The sequence below is a fragment of the Gracilinanus agilis genome, chromosome 6, assembly GCF_016433145.1.
Source record: "Gracilinanus agilis isolate LMUSP501 chromosome 6, AgileGrace, whole genome shotgun sequence".
In the NCBI taxonomy this organism is placed as follows: domain Eukaryota; kingdom Metazoa; phylum Chordata; class Mammalia; order Didelphimorphia; family Didelphidae; genus Gracilinanus; species Gracilinanus agilis.
The window spans coordinates 267,361,021-267,384,073 of record NC_058135.1 but is presented as its reverse complement, the minus strand read 5'-3'; the positions used below and the strand labels follow the sequence as shown (position 1 = coordinate 267,384,073).

The window sequence follows — 23,053 nt, the reverse complement described above, 5'->3', positions numbered from 1 at the left end:
TGCAGTGTTTAATAACATGACCCTGGATAAATCATTTAGCTTTTCCTCATCCCTGAAGTAGAAGTCTGAACCTGATGGCCCCCAAGGTTCCTTTTAATCCCAAATATTTGACATCAAGCTAGGTTTTAGAAAATGGGAAAATAAAATTTCAGAATAGCAAGTTTCCCTAAAAGGGCCAATCTTACCTGAAAGCCTAAGGGTCACTGGCTTGTGAGGCAAAAACTGCTTTAAAAGAGAAAGCTTTCCTAATGGAAAATTCTATGATGGTTGGGAGTAGCCTGAGGAACTTCATGAAGACCAAGTAAGCCTAAAGGTAGAATACTTCTTCAGGTGGGGAAGAGGAATTTATTTGAATGGAATTGAAGATAAATTTGTCTTCATGGTTTTTGTTACCATTCCCACTTCTCCCACTTTTTGAGCCAGACCTGTGATTTCATTGGTTTAGCAAGAGTTCTTAATCTAGGGTCCACAAACATTTTACAAACAAAAAAAACCCCAAACTGGGTAAATGTATTTCAATAAAATTGGTTTCCTTTGTAATCATATGTATTTATAAAACAAACAAACAAATCACAGTTGGTGGGTACTCTCAGTAAGGAAAACTCCCTATATCAGTGCAGATAAACTTAAGAGTTGGGGGATGGGTGTGTGTGTGTGTGGGTGCACTTAGAGCTATAATTTACCCAGGTCACACAGAGGTAGGACATGAACCCAAATATTCTAGAATTGGAAGCCAGCTTTCTATCTACTGCACTGTGCTGGCTCTCCACAATTTAGTACCGAAATTAACTTTTAAAATAGGTCAGGTAATCTGAGACAAACGACTGCCATTTGCAGAAAGGGATCTATCCAGGTCAGTCATCTCTTATCATGGTATTATCAAGGAATATTTTGTAGATCATGGTAGTCATGCTAAGAAACAATTAATTGTTGCTTAATGATTCTATATGGACTGATTTATCAATTTATGCTTACCTTTCTTGAACTTAAAAAAACTTACCTTTTAAAAAAAAGTTAAAAAAAAACCACCTTCAGACTTTATCAATAATGTGTATTGATTCCAAAGAGGAAGAGCAAGAAGGGCTAATGTAAGATTAAAATTAATATCCATTAACTCCAAGTATTATATTTTATAAGATTTATTAATAATCACAAAGTGAAATGAAAGGACAAAATTAAAAGCCTGAGTAAAGCCAGCTTTCCCAGCTGCATTCCTGGGAAAAGAGAGAAGCAGGGCTACATAAAACTTATATCCTCCCTATGTTAGTATGTAATGTGAAAAGGAACATGGGAATTTGGGGAAGAGTTCTGGGGTGCAGATTCTAATTACACAATACCCCCTGTGATTCCATTGGGAAACAAGAATGTAGAACTCTCCAAGATTTGCATGCCTAGTTTCCCCAATGAATCAGTACACATAATGAACTTATATCTTTAAAGATCTTTAACTAGAGGTACATACAATATTGCAGTTTCTAAGGGGAAATTACAATAATTTGGGGATAAGGGGGAAATAAAAGAGAAAGAGAACAAAACCAATGTGCACTGACAAAAAGCCAATTAGGGGGCAGTTCCCTTTGGCATGAGAGTTTACATTCAAAATAAATGCATTCAACCCCAAACAGCTGAATTTCACTACATCCCAAAGTTTACTCTGGATCTTTCAGGGCAGTGTGTGGTTTCTGCAGACTTCTCCATACAGCTCACTTTCTTGATTTGGGAAGGTATCAAGTTTCTTATCCTAAAATTATTCTCGAAAGAATTTAAACTTTGCATTATAGGATAATAATACACTAGGCAATGACTTGCCAAGGGTCAATTATGAAGTATTTCAGGTCATATTTGAACCCAGTGCCTCCCATCTCTAGATGTAGCTCTCAACCCACTGACCTGACTACTCTTGAACTTCCATGTTTACTATTTGCAGTAGGAAGTTTACCTCGAAACTATAATGGGTGTGCTTTGGTATCCTTAGTTTTCTTGAATGTTTGACTTATCCATATTAAGTAGGTCTGTGTTCCATGATATGGAAGTTCTGCCCATAGCTGTCTGTCACCTGATGGGACTCTGGTCCATGTCGACCCCTAAGTTCAGGGATAAGGCACTGTCTCACTTTCTTCAGAGGTTGTCAAGATGTCACTGGTGAATACTCTTGATATGTAACCAGTCCATTGTCTTTGTTAATCATAAGTGTCTTTGTGATCTTAATTTAAAGACTTCTCTCACATCTCAACCAAGAGAATATTAATCTTTTTTTTGGCTTGGTTCAAACAGAAGCTACTCCAGCCACATCATTTTGGTTGGTTGTTCTACATTCAAGGCCTTCTCTAGCACTACATCCCTGAGGTGTTGCAACCAGAACTATAGGTAATTCTCCTTGTTTTATTTGAATTTTTGTTTCCAGTGTCCTTTTTGGAGTTTTGTTTCAAACTTCAAAAATTGTTTCACGGGATTAAAAACAACCTAAGCAAAAATAGGAATTCAGGCCTCAGTGCCAAAAACCTACAAAAAATCTGATGGGACAGCATTCAGTTGTATAACAGATGATGCCCAAATGCACATCTGCTGTGTAATGATTGTTACCTTTAGGGAGTAGTTGACCAAATCTTCATGTTTTCTGAATCCCTACTCATAACAGTCCATAACTAAATTCAACCAATAATGTTTAGTTATATATCCAGTGTGAAGTACTGGACTATGAGCTGGAGTTATATAGGCCCAAACTAAGCAGTCCCTAACATATAGAAACTTCTGTATTCTATTGCAGGAACGTGACATTCACAGGCAAAGGCCATAAGGTAGGAAAACATCAACTGGGGAGATCAAGGAAGGCTTGGTTGACCCCAAAGTTGTAGATGAAATTTGGATTTATTTAAATAAACTTTCCTTGAAGAAAATTTGCTTCCATCTACTCTGTAGGCATCTCCTATGTACCTTTTTATGTACATTTTTTCTCCCCCATCAGAATGTAAGCTCCTAGAGAGTAAGGGTTGCTTTTTCTTTTTATCCCTAGTGCTTACAACAGTGGGCCCATTCCTTGCCAATTTTCCTCCTTTTTCCTGCAACCAAATATATAAAATACTTCTCTCTTACCTCTCCCCATATATCATTACACCAAAAAGTCCTGGATGTCTTGTTATCATCTACTCCCAATGTCAAGCTTTGGGAAATTACACCTGTGTCCCAGAAGTAGCTCGCATATGGGGCACCCCTTATGTCTTGATTTTTCCTTGATAAGTCTACCATGCTTATGAACTTCTAAGGTCATCCTCCTGTGATGTCCAGCAAGAATGGTTTATCTCTTGGTTCCAAGCACTCTTTTTTACAGGTATTAATATTTCTTGAGATAAAAGACTTGCTCCATTGCCACCTGTAACCTTACTATTAATGTCAGGGATTAGCCTTATCAAGAAAGGCCTTGGGCTAGAGCAAAGGAAAACAGTATAAGTCTTTGCATTCCCACACAGAGAAATGTCTGACACATGGGAGATACTTTCCAATTGTGGAATGTAGGTGTTTCTAATTTGCTAAGCAAACTCATCACTTTTATTCTCTCCAAATGGCTCTTCATGACTTCCTTGTTTCAGAACCTGAGTATCCCTTCTGTCAAAATCCTTTTATTCTTTTAAACTTCTTAAAGCTTTCCGAAATGGAACTGTAATCTTCCTTTTGGGTTCTTTCAAACTGTATTATCTCTCCCTACTTCCATATCTTACTACCATTCTTAGTGCTGTAGTCTTGAAATCTAGAATGCCATCCCTAATTGCTGTAGTCAAAACCCTACTTTAGAAGTTACCTTCATGAAACTCAGATCTTATCTTAGCCTCCCCTCATTTCCCATGACTGTATTCCTTGAAATATCTACATCATGTACCCCTGGGGAACTCTAGCTTGAAAGATCACATCAGCCTTAATCAACAGTAAGTACCTTCTGCCCCATGATGCCTCTGATTAGAGAGCAAAGAAAGCTTCCCCAAATTACCATTTAAGGAGGGCACCTAGTTCAGCTACCTTTTCATTTCCCACTTAGGTGTTCTTTGGACTGCTCCATCAAAATACCTTCTACCCCACCAGGCTTCCTTTTGTATTAGTTTCCCTCATTAGATTATATGCTCCTTGAGAAGTAGGTACTTTTTTTTTGCATTTGTATCCCCCAGCACTTAGCACAATGCTTGGCACACAGTAGGTGTTTAATAAATGTTTACTGTACGACTCCAAACAAAAGTGAACCTTTATTATTTTGTATTGTTATTTCTGTATTGCTTGCTTCCTTTCTTAAGAGTATACCTAAGTTCAGAAATTTTGAGCCGAGTAGAATCTTGGCATGATTCCTTTGTGTTCAACACCTAATTTTACAGAGGAGAAAGCTGAAGCTCAGAATCAAACAGGCAAAGAGTAGATCCAAATTCTCAAATGGATTTCAAACATAATACTCTACTTTTCTACAAAAAGAAATGCAAACCAAGCTCTGGGGGGCAATAACTTGCTCAAAGTCACATAGTTTGTAAAAAATGGGCGAAAAGGGGGCAGCTGGGTAGCTCAGTGGAGTGAGTCAGGCCTAGAGACAGGAGGTCCTAGGTTCAAACCCGGCCTCAGCCACTTCCTAGCTGTGTGACCCTGGGCAAGTCACTTGACCCCCATTGCCCACCCTTACCACTCTTCCACCTATAAGACAATACACCAAAAATTAAGGGTTAAAAAAAAAATGGGCGAAAAACGCATGGAAATTTTAAGATCAATCCCAATCCTGCCAGATTGTAGGGTAATCAGTATTAACATTTCTGAAGTACCTGACCCACAGTAACCCTTTTTCAAGTGTGTTTCATGTGTATAGATAACTCTGGTTTCTCCTTTAAAGAAGAATCCTCAGAGTACCAGTTCTGACAGGTCTGACCAAGATGGCAAAACTTTGAAAGCAAGCCTCCATGGCTCATGGCACAGCCTCAAGGACTGTGAGGGAATTTATAATTCAGCCCACAAACACCACCCAAGTTAAGACCCTGGAGGGCCCGAAAATAGCTTTTACCCCTGCAAAGATATGGGGCCGTGGAGATCAATAGCAAATATTTGCCTTTAGACAGAAGGCTCAATAAACAGTTTCCCCTTTCAGGCTTTTTTGGTGGTGACATTTCTATGAATGACTAAGAGATTCAGACATGGGCCCAGCCCATGGGTTCCTACCAAAGTCATTTTCCCACCAATCATTTTAGGAAAAATAATCATTATTTATGAAGATTCAATACAACTACACAATTTCCAAGTCATACTGGAAAGAGGGATGGAATCTGAAGATGTCATAAATCACGACACATGAGACACAAACAAAATTACAAAATGAATTTATTCCAAAAGCATAGGGGAACATTTACATTTGAACAAGGTGATAAACAGGTGTCTTTAAAAAGGAGAAAAGAATCAGCATGTGAAGTTTTCATTTTCAATTTTGGAGCAAAAATAACCCTCTGATAGTGAACACTATTGCCTTTGGAAGGACTAACAGATAGGGAAATAGTGGTGTAGGAGAATAGAGGAAGACAGTCAAACCAACAATAAAATTCAATAAGCAAAATCATTTCTGCCCAGTTCTAAAGACCTAAACGTATACTTCAAAAGAATAGAGGAAAGTAAAAATAAAAATGTCCACATTTACAAAGCTGTAGTCCCAATACAGTTTCTACATTCAAAGTGGCCTTCAGGCCACCTGCTAGTCTGAAATCCAAGGGCCAGACTAGCTGGTCACATGCTTCTCAATGGCAACTATTTATTCCTATGTTTGTCCAGATTCCAAGGGAGCTTAGGTTCAATTCAGAAGCTTATGGAATGTTTGAATATTATTGCCACCACTCCAAAATGATCAATCACCCTGCTCACTTGTTATCATTATTCTAGCCTTTAAAAAATATTTTTTCCCATGAGAATGTGCAGTAGTACCAGTGTGGGGGTTTTGCTTTTTCCTCAATGCAGTGTTAACTACTAAAGCACAATAATGAACATTAATGAAGACACCTGCATTGGAATCACAAACTATTCCCCACAGAGACATGAAAACACCTAGAAAATGTCATCTAGGCATTTGATTTGGGAGTGAAAATTAGGGGAGGAGAGACTAACTGCTGAACCCCAAATTATGAAAAAGCTATGCTATTAAAAATACCGATGCCATCTGAAAACTTCTCCAACTTGAAGATTTGCTTCATCCACTGTTCTAAGCTATTTAATTTGAATTTTGATTAACCTGAGAAGTTAGAGATTCCAAAAGTGGCAAAGCGAAACTAAGAAAGCATCTTTTCCTCATTCTCCATTCTTGAAAAAATTTTTTCCAGGGAAGCTCTGGTCAACAGAATCCTAGGTGATACCACCTCTACCGTGAAGGATGCTATTCAAGTCAGATTTAATTTTTGGTTAAAAATTTCCAAAAACATCGTTCCAAAATATGGTTTATTTTTGTATATGTAGCCTTTATGTATTCTTTATTTTTAAATAACAATAATATTAAGTGCAAACTGACTCAAAACCCCTCACTGGCTGGGGGAAAAGTTGACCAATTTACTCCAAAGAGGACAATCACTGCATCAGACTACCCATTCCTGGAGTGCTTCTACTTTTTATTGATTTGTTTTGTATAATAAAGTTTCACAGCATATATATATATGTGCACACATATATTTTTATACTGAACATTAAAACCCTATATTCCAAACAAGTTTGCATCACAACACATGGAGAAGAGTTATGTAAGCAGTATAAAAGCAACTTACTTTGCCCCATTAATGTCATTCCCAGAGTTTATTAAGTAAATCAATGTCTGCATTTAAGAAAAAGCAGGTAAATATTTTCCTTTTGTGACACAGAAATCAGTAGGGCTGCATTAGTGCCTGGCAGCTCAGTTGAAAGAAATAAAAGTAAAAAGAACGTGACCATTGACTATTACACTCTTCTCCATATATTGGGTGGAAGGAGGATGGAGGGGAGAGGAAAACCACAAACACATCATAACTGATGTGAGCTTTTGTGAATGACCCTTTCTATCAGTTATCAAAGCAGACTCTACATTATATTACATGTTTTAGCCACAAACAGCTCTCTGGTTAATATATAAACTGTCAAGATGTTTTAAGGGAAATCACATACACTGTAGTTTCCAAGTCTGAATAAACCCTGAAGACACTGCAAAAAAAAAAAGAAAAGAAAAAAAAGCAAAACTAAACCAAAAAAACAAACGAACAAAAAAAAGAAAAAAAAAAAAAAACACTGCAAGATTGCTGACAAAGCATCCAAAAATACAGCTGTGATTTCTTGTTGGACACGTCTGTATTCCGTTAGAAAAGTAGATCAAGACATACAAAGGTATAAAGAACATTGAAGTCTTTACCTGAAGGCAGCAGTCTTTAAAGGGCTATTCCCAGCAACCCAATGAGTGGTAGTTTAAGAGTGTTTTAAGCTTGTGACAGCGCTGAAGAATGTGATGTATTCAGTAGAGTCTTCCCCGACTACGATTTCCTCGTCCTCCCCAACCTCGGCCACCTCTACTTCCCCTGAAGCCCCCTCTCTGCTCTACGAAAAATCGAACAATGAATTAGCTCTCGTTCAGGAATTGATAGTACAGCAAACAGGGAAGAAACACTGGTTCTGAGTGCAGAACTGGAAGGTAAGCCCTACAGGAATAGTGCATTCCTAGTGTAGAATAAGTGTAGCATGCACTCTGATGCATAAGACTGACCTTATTTTTATTACTATATAATAATAAAGTTGAAATATACATTGTGCCACCTTATTATTTGTGCACCTTTAGTTGGCCTAACATCAACAGGTAAATGAAAATTGAAATGCTTTTGGTACTATAAAATTATTTCTATATTTAATATTGAATGGGCATCAAAAATTTTTTAGCCTTTCAAAAAAGATACAGTGGCACTTATTTAACAGTTTCATGACATCAAATAAATAAGAAAAGGATTCAATATTCACAAAGACCCCCAGGGTAAGAGCAAGAAAAACAGGTGGGAAAAATAAGGGTATACTAAGATATTTATCTATTCATATATACTTTATTAAGAACTGCTGTCTTGAGTGGAACAAGTGGGCTAATGATATTAGGAAAATGTTCAAAGCACAATGAAAAACAAGTCTGCAAACTTTTAAGTGCTTTAAAGAAAACCTCACATCTCTTGCATTTTAGAGGTAGCTTGGTGTACTGAATAAATGAGCTGATGATCTCCAAGTCTCACCATATCTGGTGGGAGACCAAGGGAAAGTTCTGTAAACTCTCAGTGCTCCTGGTATCTCTCAAGTGAAAAGAAATGCAGATCCAGATGTGTGTTGTTAATGTGAGTTTCCACATGGGAGCTCTCCATCTTGAAATAATAACCCTCCCTGCTTCCTAGTCATGAAATTCAAAAGCTACAAAGTTAACCCCTAGAGAAACTAAAGTAATGTTAGGCCAGGCAGGTACACAAATCAAATACTTAGCCACCTGATTCTTCAAGAAATACTTGGGGGGGCTGTTGGGGAGGTGGGGGAGGGAGGGAAGAGGGAGGGCATACAATGAAAAGCAGCCCACTTGGAAGAAATAAGCTTTCTTTATCTGCTAGCCTGTGCCAAATCAGTTTATATAAATCCCTCTTAGAAAAGCAAAAAATGCTCACTCCCCAAGAATCCTAGAGGATGGATGTTTCTACCTAATACTTCCACTCCCCAAGTAGAAAGGAATATACTGCCAGTTTCCACATACAGTATATTAAGGTAGATTCTCTCAGTGCCTAAACTACTCCTTGATTTCAAAGTTGGCACCTTTGGTAACTGCCCATGTGCCAAGTGTCACCAAAACCATGTAACGAAGTGGAAACTCCCTAAAAGATTATCCTAATGGGCAGGACGTTGCCTTGTTACAATCAGGAAGTCACTCAGGCACTGAGAGAATCTGGGTCATGATATCTAGATGTAACACTTGATTTTAAGTGCAATGTTTTCTCAGCCTAATTCCATGTGCTACTTGTACCCAAACGCCAACGCTCACCATAATTAAAGTTGCCCAGATTGCTGCTGTATTTTCCACTAGGAGGATTATATATTTGTCTAGCATCCCGTTTTGGTCCTGCTGCAGCTTTTTTGGGTGGTGAACCTGAAGCTGTATCTTCATTTGTCCTCTTTTGACTAGAAGGAAAGGATAAAAAAAAAAAAAAAAAGAAAGAAAACTTAAAAGGTTTATCCTTTTGTCCCATAATCCACTGCTACCAATTTGTCAGACTCAAGAAAGAAGTCATTGAAGCCAGCATCAAAACTAACAGATACATTAGAGGCCAGGACAAAATGTCTACACACTGGAATCTTCTAACTAACTTGTGTTTAGTTAAGCACGTGAGCAATAATAATAATGCTCACTCTAGGGAATACCATCATCAACTGCCCCAGTCTGCCTCCTTGGAAAGGACAAAAGTGATGAAATGTCTGGTGAAGGAAGGGCCTTGGGAACTATACAGATGTAAGTACTATAGAGGTGTATGACCTCAGTAATACTAGGGGAAGGAAATGAGAATAAGCATTTAGAGTGCACCTACTATGTGCCAGGCCCTGTGTTAAGTGCTTTAATCTGATACCATTTGCTCCTCACAACAACCTTGGGAAGTAGGTGCCATTGTGGCCCTCACTTTACAAATGAAGAAACTGAGGCAAATAGAAATGACTTACCCAGGGTCACATAGCTAGGAAGTGTCTGCATTTGAACTTAGTTCTACCGGACTCCAAGTCTAATGCTCTATTCATTGCACTATTTACCCACCTCTAATATTACTGAGCAATATTCCTTGAAGGATATTTATTGATCTGCAGAATAAGCTAAATTCTTTCAAAATGTAAAGAGACCAGTGAGGAAAGCCTACTCGATGCCAAAGAAAGAATTATGAATACTAATTACTAGGAATTTACTCTATAGGCAATTATAGTATGAGTATGAGAATTGACTTGGGTAATTTAGACTTGCTTCTAAAAATCTTTATGCATTCTACTTTGACAGGTTTGAAAAGAGAACTGCTCAACCCCAAAGACTTTCCTTACCCCATCTCAGCCTTCTGTACCGGCTTCCAAGACAAAGTCACTGTGCTCTTGTAAGAAGGAGGAATGTGAAAGAGATCCTAAAAATATAAAATGGAGGGTCAAGATTACAAATTCAAAACAACTTCTAAGTAATGCAGAAGTCAGAAGCCAGAATCCTCCCTATTTCTCAAACAGTGGCCACAGCATTAGTTTGAATTGTCCCAGCCATGAGTTGAACACAGCTCTTGATCTTTCAGCTATTCAGTATCTTTTAGAAGGGGAGAATTCTAGAAGAGGGTCTTACCCTGAAAATCTGTTGGGACAAGTGACTGAATCCTGGTCTCAAAATGAAAGTGTTCAAGAGAAAGGCCATGTGAGCAGAGTTGGAAAGGTCCTTAACAGCCATCTGCTCCTCATCTCACCGAAAAGGAAATGGGCTCAGAGAGGACTTTCCCGTGGCCAGAGGGAGGAAATGAACCCAAGTCTCCCTGTCTCCAAACCCAGCATATTAAAACACCCAAAACACACTGTCTTTTAGCAACTCAGGACCTAGACAGTTTTCTGCATAAATTGGCCTGCTACCAGTGCATAACGCTCATGGCTAGGACCACATGCAGTGATTTCTTTCTTTCCTTCCTTCCTCTCCCCTCCCGCCCCCATCTTTCCTTACCCTCTCTTTTAGAATCAGTACTGTGTATTGGTTCTAAGGCAGAAGATCAGTATAGTCTAGGCAATGGGAGTTAAGTGACTTGCCCAGTTAGGAAGTGTCTTGAGACTAGATTTGAACCCAAGACCTCCTATCTCTACACCAGGCTCTCAATCCATTGAGCTACCCAGCTGCCTCCTCGCAAGCAGCGATTTCTAAGGAACACTTCAAGTTTCAGAATAATGAGTGGCACCTGTGCCTTCATACAAAGAAAGCCCACAATGACATCCACCCTTCTCTACGAAATACAACCATTACTGAGATGCTTAAGCAGGAGCAAGACCAGTGAACACACACTGGGATACAAGGAGAATCCTGCTGGGGACTTAAGAGGGAAGAGAAAATTGTTCTGAGACTTTAAAGGCTGAGAAGTTAATTAAACTTTTCCTTAAGCTCCTTTTCCTTAAAAACAAACAAGCAAACAAACAAAAACCAGAAAAAAATAAAAAAAAACATTACCTTCCGTGTCTTAGAATTAATAGTTTGTATTGGTTCAAATGCAGAAGAGGGGTGAGGAATAGGCAATGAAGGTCAAGTGACTTGCCCAGGATCACACAACCAGGAAGTGTCTGAAGTTACATTTGAACCTAGGACCTCCCCATCTCTAAGCCTGGCCCTCAATCCAATGAGCCATCTAGCTATTGCTTATTACCTTCTTTTGTGAATATTCTCTTTTCAATTATATTATAAGCTCCTTGAGGACAGAGACTATCTGTACTGCTTAGCAATATGTCTGGCACATAGTAGAGACTCTTAGTAAATAAATGTTTGTTATTTACTGATTCTCTCCCTCATCCAGGTGACTGTCATTATTAAAAAAAAAAAAAAGTTTGGAGGCAGCTAGGTGGCTCAGTGTTCATGCTGTCTCTCACTCATGCACAATATTGTTCTTAATAAAGCATTTAATGAAATTGTCAGAAGACTAGATCCTCAGATTTGTCCCAATCTTATACATTTTTTGTTGATAAAAAGAAAAATTAGATGCTAAAGCCTTTCTTTTTGGTGCACATCTAAAAATAATGGCTTGAGTTCTTGCTACTGGAAACATAGTCAAGCTAATATGAAAGAAAAAATGTAAGATTTAACATATTAAATATATCAACAAGCAAAAATGGAAATCACCCATATCAAGCTTTTAATATGATAAAAATAGAATCGGCATAGAAGTGTTACTTTCAACTACTTATTTAGACATAAGTATTTTGTAATTCACTTTTGGCCTTTCCTCATTTTTTTGTATAGTAAAATTAACAATAAAAACTACTTTTCTTCTAGCACTGTGGAACAAGTGACAATAGTATTAACTCCATCTTCCAAAAAAGGTAGCTAAGGTGCCACGGGGAAGGGACCTGTCCAAGGTCACATATCAAGTGAGTGACAGATCAGAACACGGGCCTGTGCTTCTTGACCTAAACTCAGGATACTTCCCCTATTCTGTTTTCCTAAATGACCCTGGGCTTTCCCATTCAGCAAAGATTTCTCAGGCAGTTGGTGGTGAGTATCACAGAAGGCTAGTGGAAGGCCAAGTTGGGCAACAGTTCCTTCTAGTCTATGCACTGGTCTAAGTCAGGCATAAGACAGAAAACTGGGAACTATGAAATAGGTGAGAAAACACCAAATAAAGGAATATGGAAAATAAAATACTATGTAAGGTCTGCAGAGGCAGCTTGTTACAGCTACAGGAAGGTTTGAGGGAAGGTATCTGGATTGAATTCTAAAGGGAGTAAGAGAGCTCATTTGGCAGAGATGAACAGGGGCAACTCTCTATGGAGTAAACAGAGTGAGCAAAGTCACTGGGCAGAAGAGTTTGGAGGATGATGAGTAGATGATACAATGAATGGGAAAGAATGGGAAGTGTGAGAATTTATTTTTCATATAGGGTATCAATTCCTATATATGAGAGAATTACTGCTGTTGCTGTGCTTGAGATCTGGGTCAGAGATACCATCCAGCCTGTTGCTGCATGCATTTTCTCTATCCTTGGGAATCCCAAGGAATGCCCCTCCAACCTTTTTTTTCTTAAAAAAACAGAATTTGGTTTAAAAATGAAGGGGAGAAGGATTCTTTTTCTACATAGGTGACCTGTGCAGGGATGGGATGGAGTGGATAGTTTGATCTTAATTAGTTATCACCAATTAAAGACATCTCAGGATGAGCAAGGGGTCATCCTGAGCTCCTAAAATTAAGCTGTCTTACTCAGCTCAGATTGTTCTTGGTCCTGAGAGAGTCATGGAGAATTACATCACTTTTCTGGTTATGATGCTGACTTAAACCAATAAACCTGACATAATCCATAAACTTGTATTCTCACCCAAAAATAAGTCTCTTAGATAATTTTAATTGTAATAGAAGATAATAAAAAATATAAAAGGCACTAATTCAATAAAAAAGTTATTGAGAAATAGTGGATAGTGCTAGGTCTGGTGTCAAGAGTACCTAGGTTCAAATTTGGCCCCAAGAGACTTTAAGGACCCTCCCAGTGGGAAAAATTAGGATCTTGAGTCAAAGAAATTCAATTTGCTTAGGACACTACAAAGTGGTTCCACCGTAATGCAATTCTGAAATAGACACCCCTGGAGACTTCAGTAAAGAAGCATCAATGAATTCAGAGGTCAGAGGACTTTAAAATGAAGTGGGGAAAAAGGAACATGGGGGCAGGAGCACTCCAGGTAATGTGAGATGTGATCACATGGACTTCTCTCCCAAGGAACCAGAAGTAAGTGTGTCAGGGGTAGGGGGCAGAAGAGGGTGCTGCCTGGACAGGAGAGTTGGCCATTCCCTTATAAAAGACAAAGTCAAGGCTCAGTGAAAAACTGGAATCTTCAAGTGTTTTGAAGAAGTGATCAAGAAAGGAAAGCCCAATGTGGTCCAAAGAAACAAGTCAGTCAACAAAGTGAGGCCTATTCCACAGAAAGTTACAAAGGAGAGGCTGATTGTGTTTCTGAGGGATAAAAATGGGCAAGGTCAGAATCTGGCCGGAAAGGCATTTTGAAATCTCCAGCTAGCAAGAGTGGCAGTCAAATATGGTGACTTGGACTTCAGAAATGAAAACTTAGCATGAGGCCTCCCTCTACCACTTACTACTTTAACTAAGGTTAAACTTCTGAACCAGTCTGAATTTCCATTGGCTCATCTGTAAGTGGGGATTAACAATACCCACACTAAATAGATGATTTAAAGATCTGATTATTGTGACTTTTTTTCCAGATATAGGTTGTTGGTTCCCTATAAATGAAACAGTCTTCTGCAAAATGAGGACATTGTTTTTGTTTAGTTACTGGGAAATAAAGTGTGTTGTATATTGTAAATATCAAATATATGGCATTATTATTAGCCTGTTTTTCCCCATTGTTCAAAATGAATTTTGCAACACCCAACCTTGGCAGGTATCACCAAAAATAAGCACAAGACATTCTCTACCTGAACATTCAAAAGGAAAAAGATAGAAAAAAGGGAGAATTACCTTGATTAAAACATTGATGTTGTTCGTTATTTTCAAAGCTACAACTTTAATTTTGTTCTGCAAAAGGATAACAATGTAAGTGACAATTTTAACAGCTTCTTGTATGCATTTTTAGTTCAAAAATAAAACACTTTAAGAATCATATATATTTTCCAGAACAATTGTTACAGAGAAGGAATTCCCTGGTTTGATTCTAGAGGTTTACTGCTATCCCTTGGTATTTATTTACCTCATTGAACCTTAATGGTGCATGAAAGATTGAGATCCTTCTCCTTACCTTGACTGATCTGATCAATAAAGCCTGATTTACAATTTAGATCTAAAGTAAATGGGACAAGATCACAGGATCTTAAGAATTGGCACAAATCAATGAATATAATTGAAAAAACCAAAATCTTTTGCCCTATTTCTGTGGCAATGGAGTAAGTATCTGGCAAAAAAGTAGACCAGAAGTGGCAAACACTACAATATAATTGTAGTCTGGTATAGCTTAACAGTCTATCTTTTCTGCATAAAAATCAAACATCAAGTACCTATTGTGTACATGCCAAATAAAGATAAGACCCCAGTGTGAGTTACTAGCTGGGGTGGGGGGTTTTTGCCCCACAGGCATCTTGGAGCAGGTACAGCAAGAATTGTTTTTGGGTAGGCCTATTTTTAATACCATTTACTGAAACAGTTAATTTGAAATTCTCCCCCCAACATACACAGGACTATGAAAGCCAATAATCGATAATTTTACATGAACAGCTTTACTTAACATATTACCAATTTAAAGTGAGATAGAAACTGAAATATGGAATATGGAATAATATCATTTTCAAAATAATCTTAAAATTACACTTTTATCCTAAAGCATTTTCTGTACCTTACTATCATTCTAACATACCAATATTTAGGTGGAAGGTCAATTAATAATGTAGCATTAAGTTATATAACTTAATATCAATAAGCCTAGAATTTCAACAAAACATCTTACTCATTGGAAATGTCAAAGAGAATATTTGGCAGGAATGGCATGAATAGTTACCATATAGCCTTCTACTATGCCATTCCGAAAACAAGAAACCCATTTTTATTTTCATGAGATGCCAACACTATTTCTTGGGCTAAGGCAAAATGCTAGTGGGATTTACTTTTTGAAAAAATGTCATTAAGAATGAACTATATACATGAATTCAGCTAATGATCTAAGCTGTAGTTTAAAATAGTGTGGTAGTAGCGTTCTTTCTAGGAAAGTGATTAGGATTCTTACCTCTTCTGTTTTTAAGGCTTCACCTGTTTTCCCCTGAAGAGCCAAACGAAGTTGTCTGATATAAACCTGTAAGCCTCGGGCAAAGTACTGCAGCCTAATACAAAGAGGTGGTTGTTAATTCCTGAACGTTCATGGCACCCAAGAACATTTACTACATAATTTAAAAAATAACTACCAATCTGTGAAAGCCTATATATGGTATTTAGAGCCAAAGAAATCAGAACATATAATTATCCAGTTGATTTGAGTAATATTTATTAGCCCAAAACTTTAGCTTTGTGCTGTGTCCTAAAAATAAGCTCCCTTCCTTGATTATACAGGGATAATCTAGGAGACCAGAGATGTCAAACTTGAAGGCCAGAAGCCTGAAGTGTGCCCCAAACCATATTAAAATGCAAGTGGGAAATACTAAAGTAAATAAAAATCCAATATAGCATAGATAATGTTAATTTGTGGTTTTCCAAGTCAATATGTGCTGGCAGGGATCTTTTCTAGTAGTTTGTCACTGCAGTCGATTGAACTGAGTTTAAAAAGCTTTCTGAAGTGGTGATTTGATTCCTTAACTGATTCAAGATGCTTTGATGAAATCGACACTGATTCCTCATGTGCTGCCCCAACTCTAGTTTGGAGGCCGTACTACTATAAAGCAATAGTTTCATTTGTGCTCATTCAGTTAACCCTTGGCTTTCAGAGACAAATATAGTATCAACTTTACCCTTTTAAGACATTTTAATAAAATCTGCTGAACTAGGTATGCTAAATCAATTGATCAGACTCTCCAAAGTCAGGACCATTTAATCCAAACAGGAGCTGGAGTAGATTTGTAATTTCACTGGAATAGGAAACTTCTAAGAGAGGAAACTCTCACTACTGACACAGGTCAGGATACTCAGCCTTTTGCAACCTTAAGCAAAGAAAGTTATTTGGGGTCTTAAGAGGCTGAGTTACTTGCCCAGTTATAAAGTCAATACATGTCACGAATGTAGCACTTGAACTCAGACTCTTCCTGGGTCTGGAGATTACTCTGATAAGCTCAGAGCCTTTCAAACCCTTTTTATCACAAGGCACTCAGAAATGAAAATGTACCAGGTGTCACTTGACTAGGTCAGAGAACAACAGAGTGGTCATCCTCCTAGTCCCTGGCCCCAAGACTTCTCTTAATGAAAAGTCCAACTACAGTTGATTTCTGGCTTGCCTTATCCTTGCCATGAATGCTGAGTAACCTGCAGTCTGCCTCAACTTTCCCAAATGCACAGCTAACCTCCAATTTATTGTCCCCAAGAAGTGAGTTCCTGGCCCATCCTTTATGGACATCTAGGTGAGCTAGCCTCACCCCATTCCCATCCCTACGTATCCATCTGATAGTGCTGCTGGTTCTGAGCATTAGATTACTCAGGCCTGACCTGCTCTGGGGAAGCCCTGTTGGCTCTTTGTGATCTCTCCATCCCCTCTTAGCTGTTCACTCTCTTTACAATAGGCTGGCATGCTCACTAGCCTACACCTTGTGACTCCATTTGCTCTTTCTGTCTGAAAACCAGGACAGCAGTTATTTAGCCCTCAGCATGAAGAATAGAAATCTGCTCTTCTCAGAGATTTAGCAAAGGTAACTCCTCTGCTGTCCAGGACTAGATCCCTTGATTCAGCCATACATCACCTGATTTTGAAGTCTTTCAGTTTTTCTGCATTCAGCTTAGCTGTCAAAAAATCCGGAAGCTTTCGGCCCAGCTGGTGAAAACTGTACAACAAACATTCCACATAGCTGAACTGCAACTTGGGCTCTTCATTGCCAGCATTTTCTCCATTTTCAGCTTCTTCAGGAGGGAGCGGCATGTATTCCTGATAGACAAAAGTGAAAAAAGTGTCAATTTTCATATGTGGCTATCTGTTCTTTTTATACTTTTAATGGGACATACAAAAACTGATGAGAAACTAGGCATATCTGTAAGTACTGCTGATGAAAAAACCAATAGAATCCTGAACCCTGGATAGTAGTGATACTTGGAGAGTGACAAGTAACCACCAGTGTCAGGTAGTTTTTGTTCTAAAACAAGTCCTTACTTTTAAAGTATGACTGTTCACAGTTGCAAAAATTCACAATTCCTAACTTTGAGGTTCATTTGATTACATGGCTTTCAGACCAATTCTGCAACTGCTGCTAAACAAAGGTATCACATAATGCTCCAGTGAAAAGATCATTTATAGATGTATGGGAAGACAAAGATAAGAACAGCCCTTGCTCTGGAGAAGACATTGATGGGTACAATCCATATCAGAGGACCCAGTACCCTCCATGAATAAGATCGCAGTAGGATTAAATGTGAACCAAGAATTTCTTTTCTGGTACCTAATTATACTTGGAGTAGTGCCACTGATGCCCAACTTGGTACTATCACAGTAAGGCAAGGCAGCCCTGGGGGCTCATACTATCAATTTCAAGACCATACAACATTCCAAGAAAGTTCTGAACTAATTCTTGAACGCAAATAACAAATTTCATGAGACTACTTTTGATAAAGGAGTAAGAAAGATGTGATACTACTCTTATATGGCAGTTATAGAAAAGAATGGTAATAACAGACAAGGCCAAAATTACCTATTTATAAAGAAGAAAAAAAACCAAATTTTTTTAAAACTTAATTTTTATCACCCTAAAAGCAAAATGAAACTGATAAACTGTGGTTTAGGAGTAAAGGATTAGCAATTAGGAAATTCTTTGGTTAAACTATATTTTGTGGTAGCTAAGAGAATATTCAATTTAAAAAGAGATATTAATGATTTTATTTTGCATATTAATGGGGGGACGAGTTCTTACCAACAATTTATCAAATAGTTTCTTTAAATTTGTTTCTAATTTTTCCATGTCACCACAAAATGAACTCATCTCCGCAAGTAGTTTCAATACCTAAAAGAAACATTGTTACATAAGAAACTTGGTTATAATTAATATTGATTAATTTTTCAAATATATTAAAACATTAATGTTAGTTACCAACACAATGAATTAAACTGGCTTTGCAACTCCAAATTTAAACAAATAGAAGATATAAATACTTTTATTTTTTAATCAAGTCTTTTAAAGTACTCATGACACTGTCTGAATCTTCTCATTGTTTAGGTCTCTATCTTTATAGTCTCATTGCTGCCTATTACTGGTTTTGTAAATTTCTAGACATCCTGTCTACTAGAGCCTACTCATTATCATTTATTTATGTAAAGAGAAATAGAACAGAAAGAGATGTGGCTATTAATAGCTAGATGATGATAGACACCTCCCCTTCCCTTTTTCTTTTTTATTAAAAAAAAAAAATTCTTTGTGATAAATGAAAGCATTCTAGGAGAGAGGGATTTAAGGGGAAATTTAGGTGACTTAAAAACCAAAGCTATTGACACAACAGGACCAGGACTAGAAACAGTAGGTCCTGAGTTCAAATGTGGCCTCCGACACGTTCTAGCTATGTGACCCTGGTCACTTAATCCCTATTGCCTAGCTCCTGCTCTTCTGCACTGAAACTAATACTTGGTTTTGTTTCTAAGACAGAAGGGTTTAAAAAACAATAACAGAAAAGATATTAATTGAAATAACTTTAAAAGATTGTGCAAAAATGATAGGCAAATACAATTCCTTAAGCTTAAGCTGATGCTTTACAGTTTAGATGAAAGAATTTATAGAAGTACATAACTGAACAGATATTTGTTAATATTGTTAACCAATATATTTTTTATTTTTTAAACTTGCCTCTAAGTCATAAAATTAATTCCTGATAAAGAGGTGCTATTTTTTTTATCCTTAAGAATTATGCAGCAGTTTTGGTAGTAATTAATAATTTCAATACTTGAAAAGATTTCATTAATGGGAGTATTGCCCTTCTGGCCCATAAATATCTTAATAGATGGTTTCATAAGCTGCAATTGCCACAAAACTCACCAGCTCCAAATTGACCTTTTGCTTCCTGACACAAAGTTGTTGATTAATGTCTACTGGCTGATTGGTTGGTAGATGAAAAGTTTTTCTGGATTTTGCCACACTGGCTGGCCCTCAAAAGACAATCAGGGTCATGCTACCAGTTTTCCCAGATGTCTAGGGCACACACCTATGGCACAAACTTAAAGAACTCAGGGCTCCTTCCACAACACAAATTATCAGAGGAGGACTTTTTTGAAATAGTATTTGTAGAACTAATGTAAGTATAACAGTACTTGTGATGAAAAATTACTTGTAGCAATTCCTAAAAGAATGCCCCCCCCATTTTGTAGCTAAGATAAGAGTAAAACACAAGCTGCAAATAGGTAGTATTATCTACTGTTTAAATGTATAATATAAACATTAATAAGTGAGCTAATGCATTTCAAGCCTAACAATATGGAATATGGCCTGGACTTGTGGTTTAATTGGTAAAGGCAATTCCCAGGAGAACAAAGACCCTCTACCAATGCAAGTGTGCTCACCCCCTTTTATCACATTCCCTCCTATGATAATCCCTGATGATGGATTGCTATAGTGGTTACTATAACAAAACTCGGAATGATTATGCATTGTACATTATTTCAAAATTACCTCCAATCTAGGCAGTGCTTTCTCACTATTAGAAGCTACTAACTGCTTGATAACATTGCATAAGGGTTTTTTTTCCCCATGTACTTATTTATGGAGCTTTAAGATTGGAAACTTCTGATTAAACAAGATGTTTAAATCATTTTGGTAAATATAAAAAAAAATACATTCTTCTACAAATTAGAATTATAAATTTAAAGTCACTAAAAAAAGGAGAATATATTTCATTAGTAAAGAGAAATTTAATTTACCTCTAACTGTATATCAAGGCCTTCCACTGGGGTAGTCAAAGAGCTGAGATTGGGCAGAACATGTTCACAGAAATAAGTCACGAACCTTGTGGAATGAACATTTTTCTGTAAAAAAGGGAAAGATAACTTTAGTCACTTAGTACCAGAACAACAGATTTAAAGCCCAGTTAAATTCACTAAAGAAAAGACATAAAAATCCAACCACAGGATGTATACTTATTTGACAACAAATGATAAGCAGCAGCAGCACTTCTATGGTGCCTACTATGTGCCAAGCACGCTGCTAAGTGCTTTCTTAATAGTATGTTCATCTCATCCTCACAAGAATCTTGGGAGGTTAATTCCTAATATATACATTATATATAATATATGCTATATATTATAGTTGAGGAAATGGAAATTAGAGGTTTAGTGGTTTTGTCCAATTAAGGTAATGCAAGAAATTTCTGAGGCTGAATTTGAATGCAGATCCTCCTGACTCCAGGCCCTGGCAACTCTTAACTGGTGGTGCCAGTAGCCTTGACCACTGTTTAATTAAACAAACATTGTATACATATAGAACTATGCAAAGCACAGGGAGAAAAGCAAGTTTAGACATGATGTGGTTCCTACTCTCATGGGGCTTTCAGGTGTTTTGGGGGATAGTATACATAGAATTGAAAATAACCAGCAGTGAGAGTGGGAGTGAGCTCTGGGATGAGGAGATGGCCTATGCCAAACTGAGGGAGAAACCCAACTTTTCTAGGTACATCATGGATATGCCAAGCCCTAAATTCAAATTGCTACTTGTTACATCAGCAAACTGAGTAGTTTGATCATTTCACTTCTCAGGCCTTCCTTCAGCAGGTTCTTGGGATAGGGCCCATTTTCAAGGCTGACTCTCCCTGGAAGAATCTAATAGCTTCTATTTGAGTATTTGCCTCTATCAACAAAAAGTTTCTTTTCTAGAAACTCTTCACTCTGAGCAGTTATGCCCAGACTTTGGGGCCCTGATGTTCTAAGGGGATATCACCACCTGCTGCCATCCTGCTTTCAAACAAATCTTTGAAAGTTAAATATTTCACAGTCCCAGGAAAAGAGGAGTTACATAACAAAATAAAAGGGAAAGGTGGCTATGGTTTACTCTGGTTCACACTCCATTAAAGGACAAAGCACCTAGGGACAGATTTTAAAAATCGGCACCAGAACTTATACATCACTTAATTAACGGCTGTCCCTCTTATTTCACAAATGAAAAAAACAAAACCAGAAAGGTTTGATACACAGGCAAGACGGCAGCAGCCTCAAAAAGAAATCACAAAATCAACAAATCTCAGGCCTGGAACACCAAAAACTGTCCAGAGCAATCCATGTCCAAATAAATGATGTTCCAGGTTCTCATCTCCAAAGAAAGGGAATCCATTGAGGCTGCTCACCCCATCTTCACATAGCCTGAACTGCTAGCTGCCAATCCAGCCCAAAGCTGTCCCTCCCCATTTTTTTATCCATTGCTCCCAGCTCTGACCTCTGGTCAAGAACAACACACCTATTTCCCTTTCTTAGGGCAAACACCTCCAAATACTCAATAGGGAATCATTACATGCCACCCCTTAATACTTTTCCAGACTAAACATGTCCAACTCCTTGACCTCATATTCATAAAGCATTCAAAAGAACTCAAGACTCTTTGCTGGTTTCCTAGAGACAGAGGCCAGCTTAGCAATATCCCTTTCTAAAATGGGGCAACCAAAACCGAAACCCCAGACCCAGATGGGGTCTAAGTAGGGCAGAGTAGAACAGGACTCCTCATTCCCTATTCCTGGTGGAGTATGCTTCTGAATACAGCATAAGACTGCATTCACTTTCTTAGCTGCCTATTATGATAACTCATCCTGTATAATCTTTTAGATTCTGTGAAAATTTTCTCCACCCACAGTATTTTTACCATTTCCAATGCAATTTAACAAATTGCTTTGCCTCTCTAATAATGTTCCTATGAAGTTAATTTGTGAAACAAAGTATAAGACTCTTCATTTCATTCTACTGAACCCCATCTCATTAAAGTCTGCCTAATAGTTTAGTCTGTCCATTTTTATTTTAAAAAATATTTTCTTTTGTCTTTGAATCAATATTGTGACAATGAGATTAAATCTACCCTACCCATCTTTAGATTTAATCACCAAAGGTGAAAACATCTCCATTTAACCCACAACTTGGGTCTTCACTTAACTCACAAATTGGGAGGTCTGTAACCCACGTGTGCTAGAGTGAGTAACAAATCAGAATTTACTGACTACCTCCTGGGCAGTCCTAAGAAAAGCCTGTTGTGATTAGACACTTAAACTAAGAGGAAGGCACAGGAAGTGATGCAAAAGAGGCCCCTTTAAAAAAGAGACCTGAGTTAGCTGGGCCCTCTCTCTTCTGTTTCTTGACTGGACCTGGAGGAGGTCTGGAGCTGGTGAGACTATTTCACGTGGTGAGTTTAAGGCTGAATCTTCCTGAACTTCTCTTAAGGAACTTCCTTTTTATAGAGACTCTATGGCTGAAGCTTTTTTTTTCCGTTCATCTTTGAGGCCTTTTGGGCCTCTTGCTTCCATCTGCTGAGGGTTAATTATATCTACCTGGATTGAACTAGGGGATCAGAGCAAATTACCTACTGTGTTAGATTACTTATCCTATCTTATCCTCTCTCTTATTTCCTTATTTCTACTTCCTCTTCTCACTTGTAAATAAATTTCCACAAAAAGTCATTTTAACTTGAAGTTAACCTTTAATTATTGGGGACTGATAATTGTTCAATCCCCTGGTAACCAAT

At 37.8% G+C, this 23,053-nt stretch overlaps 1 protein-coding gene across 3 annotated transcripts in view; it reads right to left on the bottom strand.

Moving 5' to 3' along the window:
- Positions 1 to 7,261: 7,261 nt before the first annotated feature.
- Positions 7,262 to 23,053, bottom strand: part of API5 (apoptosis inhibitor 5) — a 33,090-nt gene continuing 17,298 nt past the window's right edge. Inside the window, exons 7-14 of one of the 3 annotated variants that reach the window (XM_044680156.1) lie at positions 20,260 to 20,364; positions 18,269 to 18,358; positions 17,111 to 17,292; positions 15,457 to 15,550; positions 14,202 to 14,258; positions 10,054 to 10,130; positions 9,017 to 9,153; positions 7,262 to 7,554 (exon numbers count right to left, since the gene is read on the bottom strand). In XM_044680156.1, coding sequence (XP_044536091.1) covers positions 7,472 to 7,554; positions 9,017 to 9,153; positions 10,054 to 10,130; positions 14,202 to 14,258; positions 15,457 to 15,550; positions 17,111 to 17,292; positions 18,269 to 18,358; positions 20,260 to 20,364 — 825 coding nt within the window. In that variant the 3' untranslated portion in view covers positions 7,262 to 7,471. The remainder of the gene's footprint in view (positions 7,555 to 9,016; positions 9,154 to 10,053; positions 10,131 to 14,201; positions 14,259 to 15,456; positions 15,551 to 17,110; positions 17,293 to 18,268; positions 18,359 to 20,259; positions 20,365 to 23,053) is intronic. The other 2 variants (XM_044680157.1, XM_044680158.1) reach the window with 2 other exon arrangements.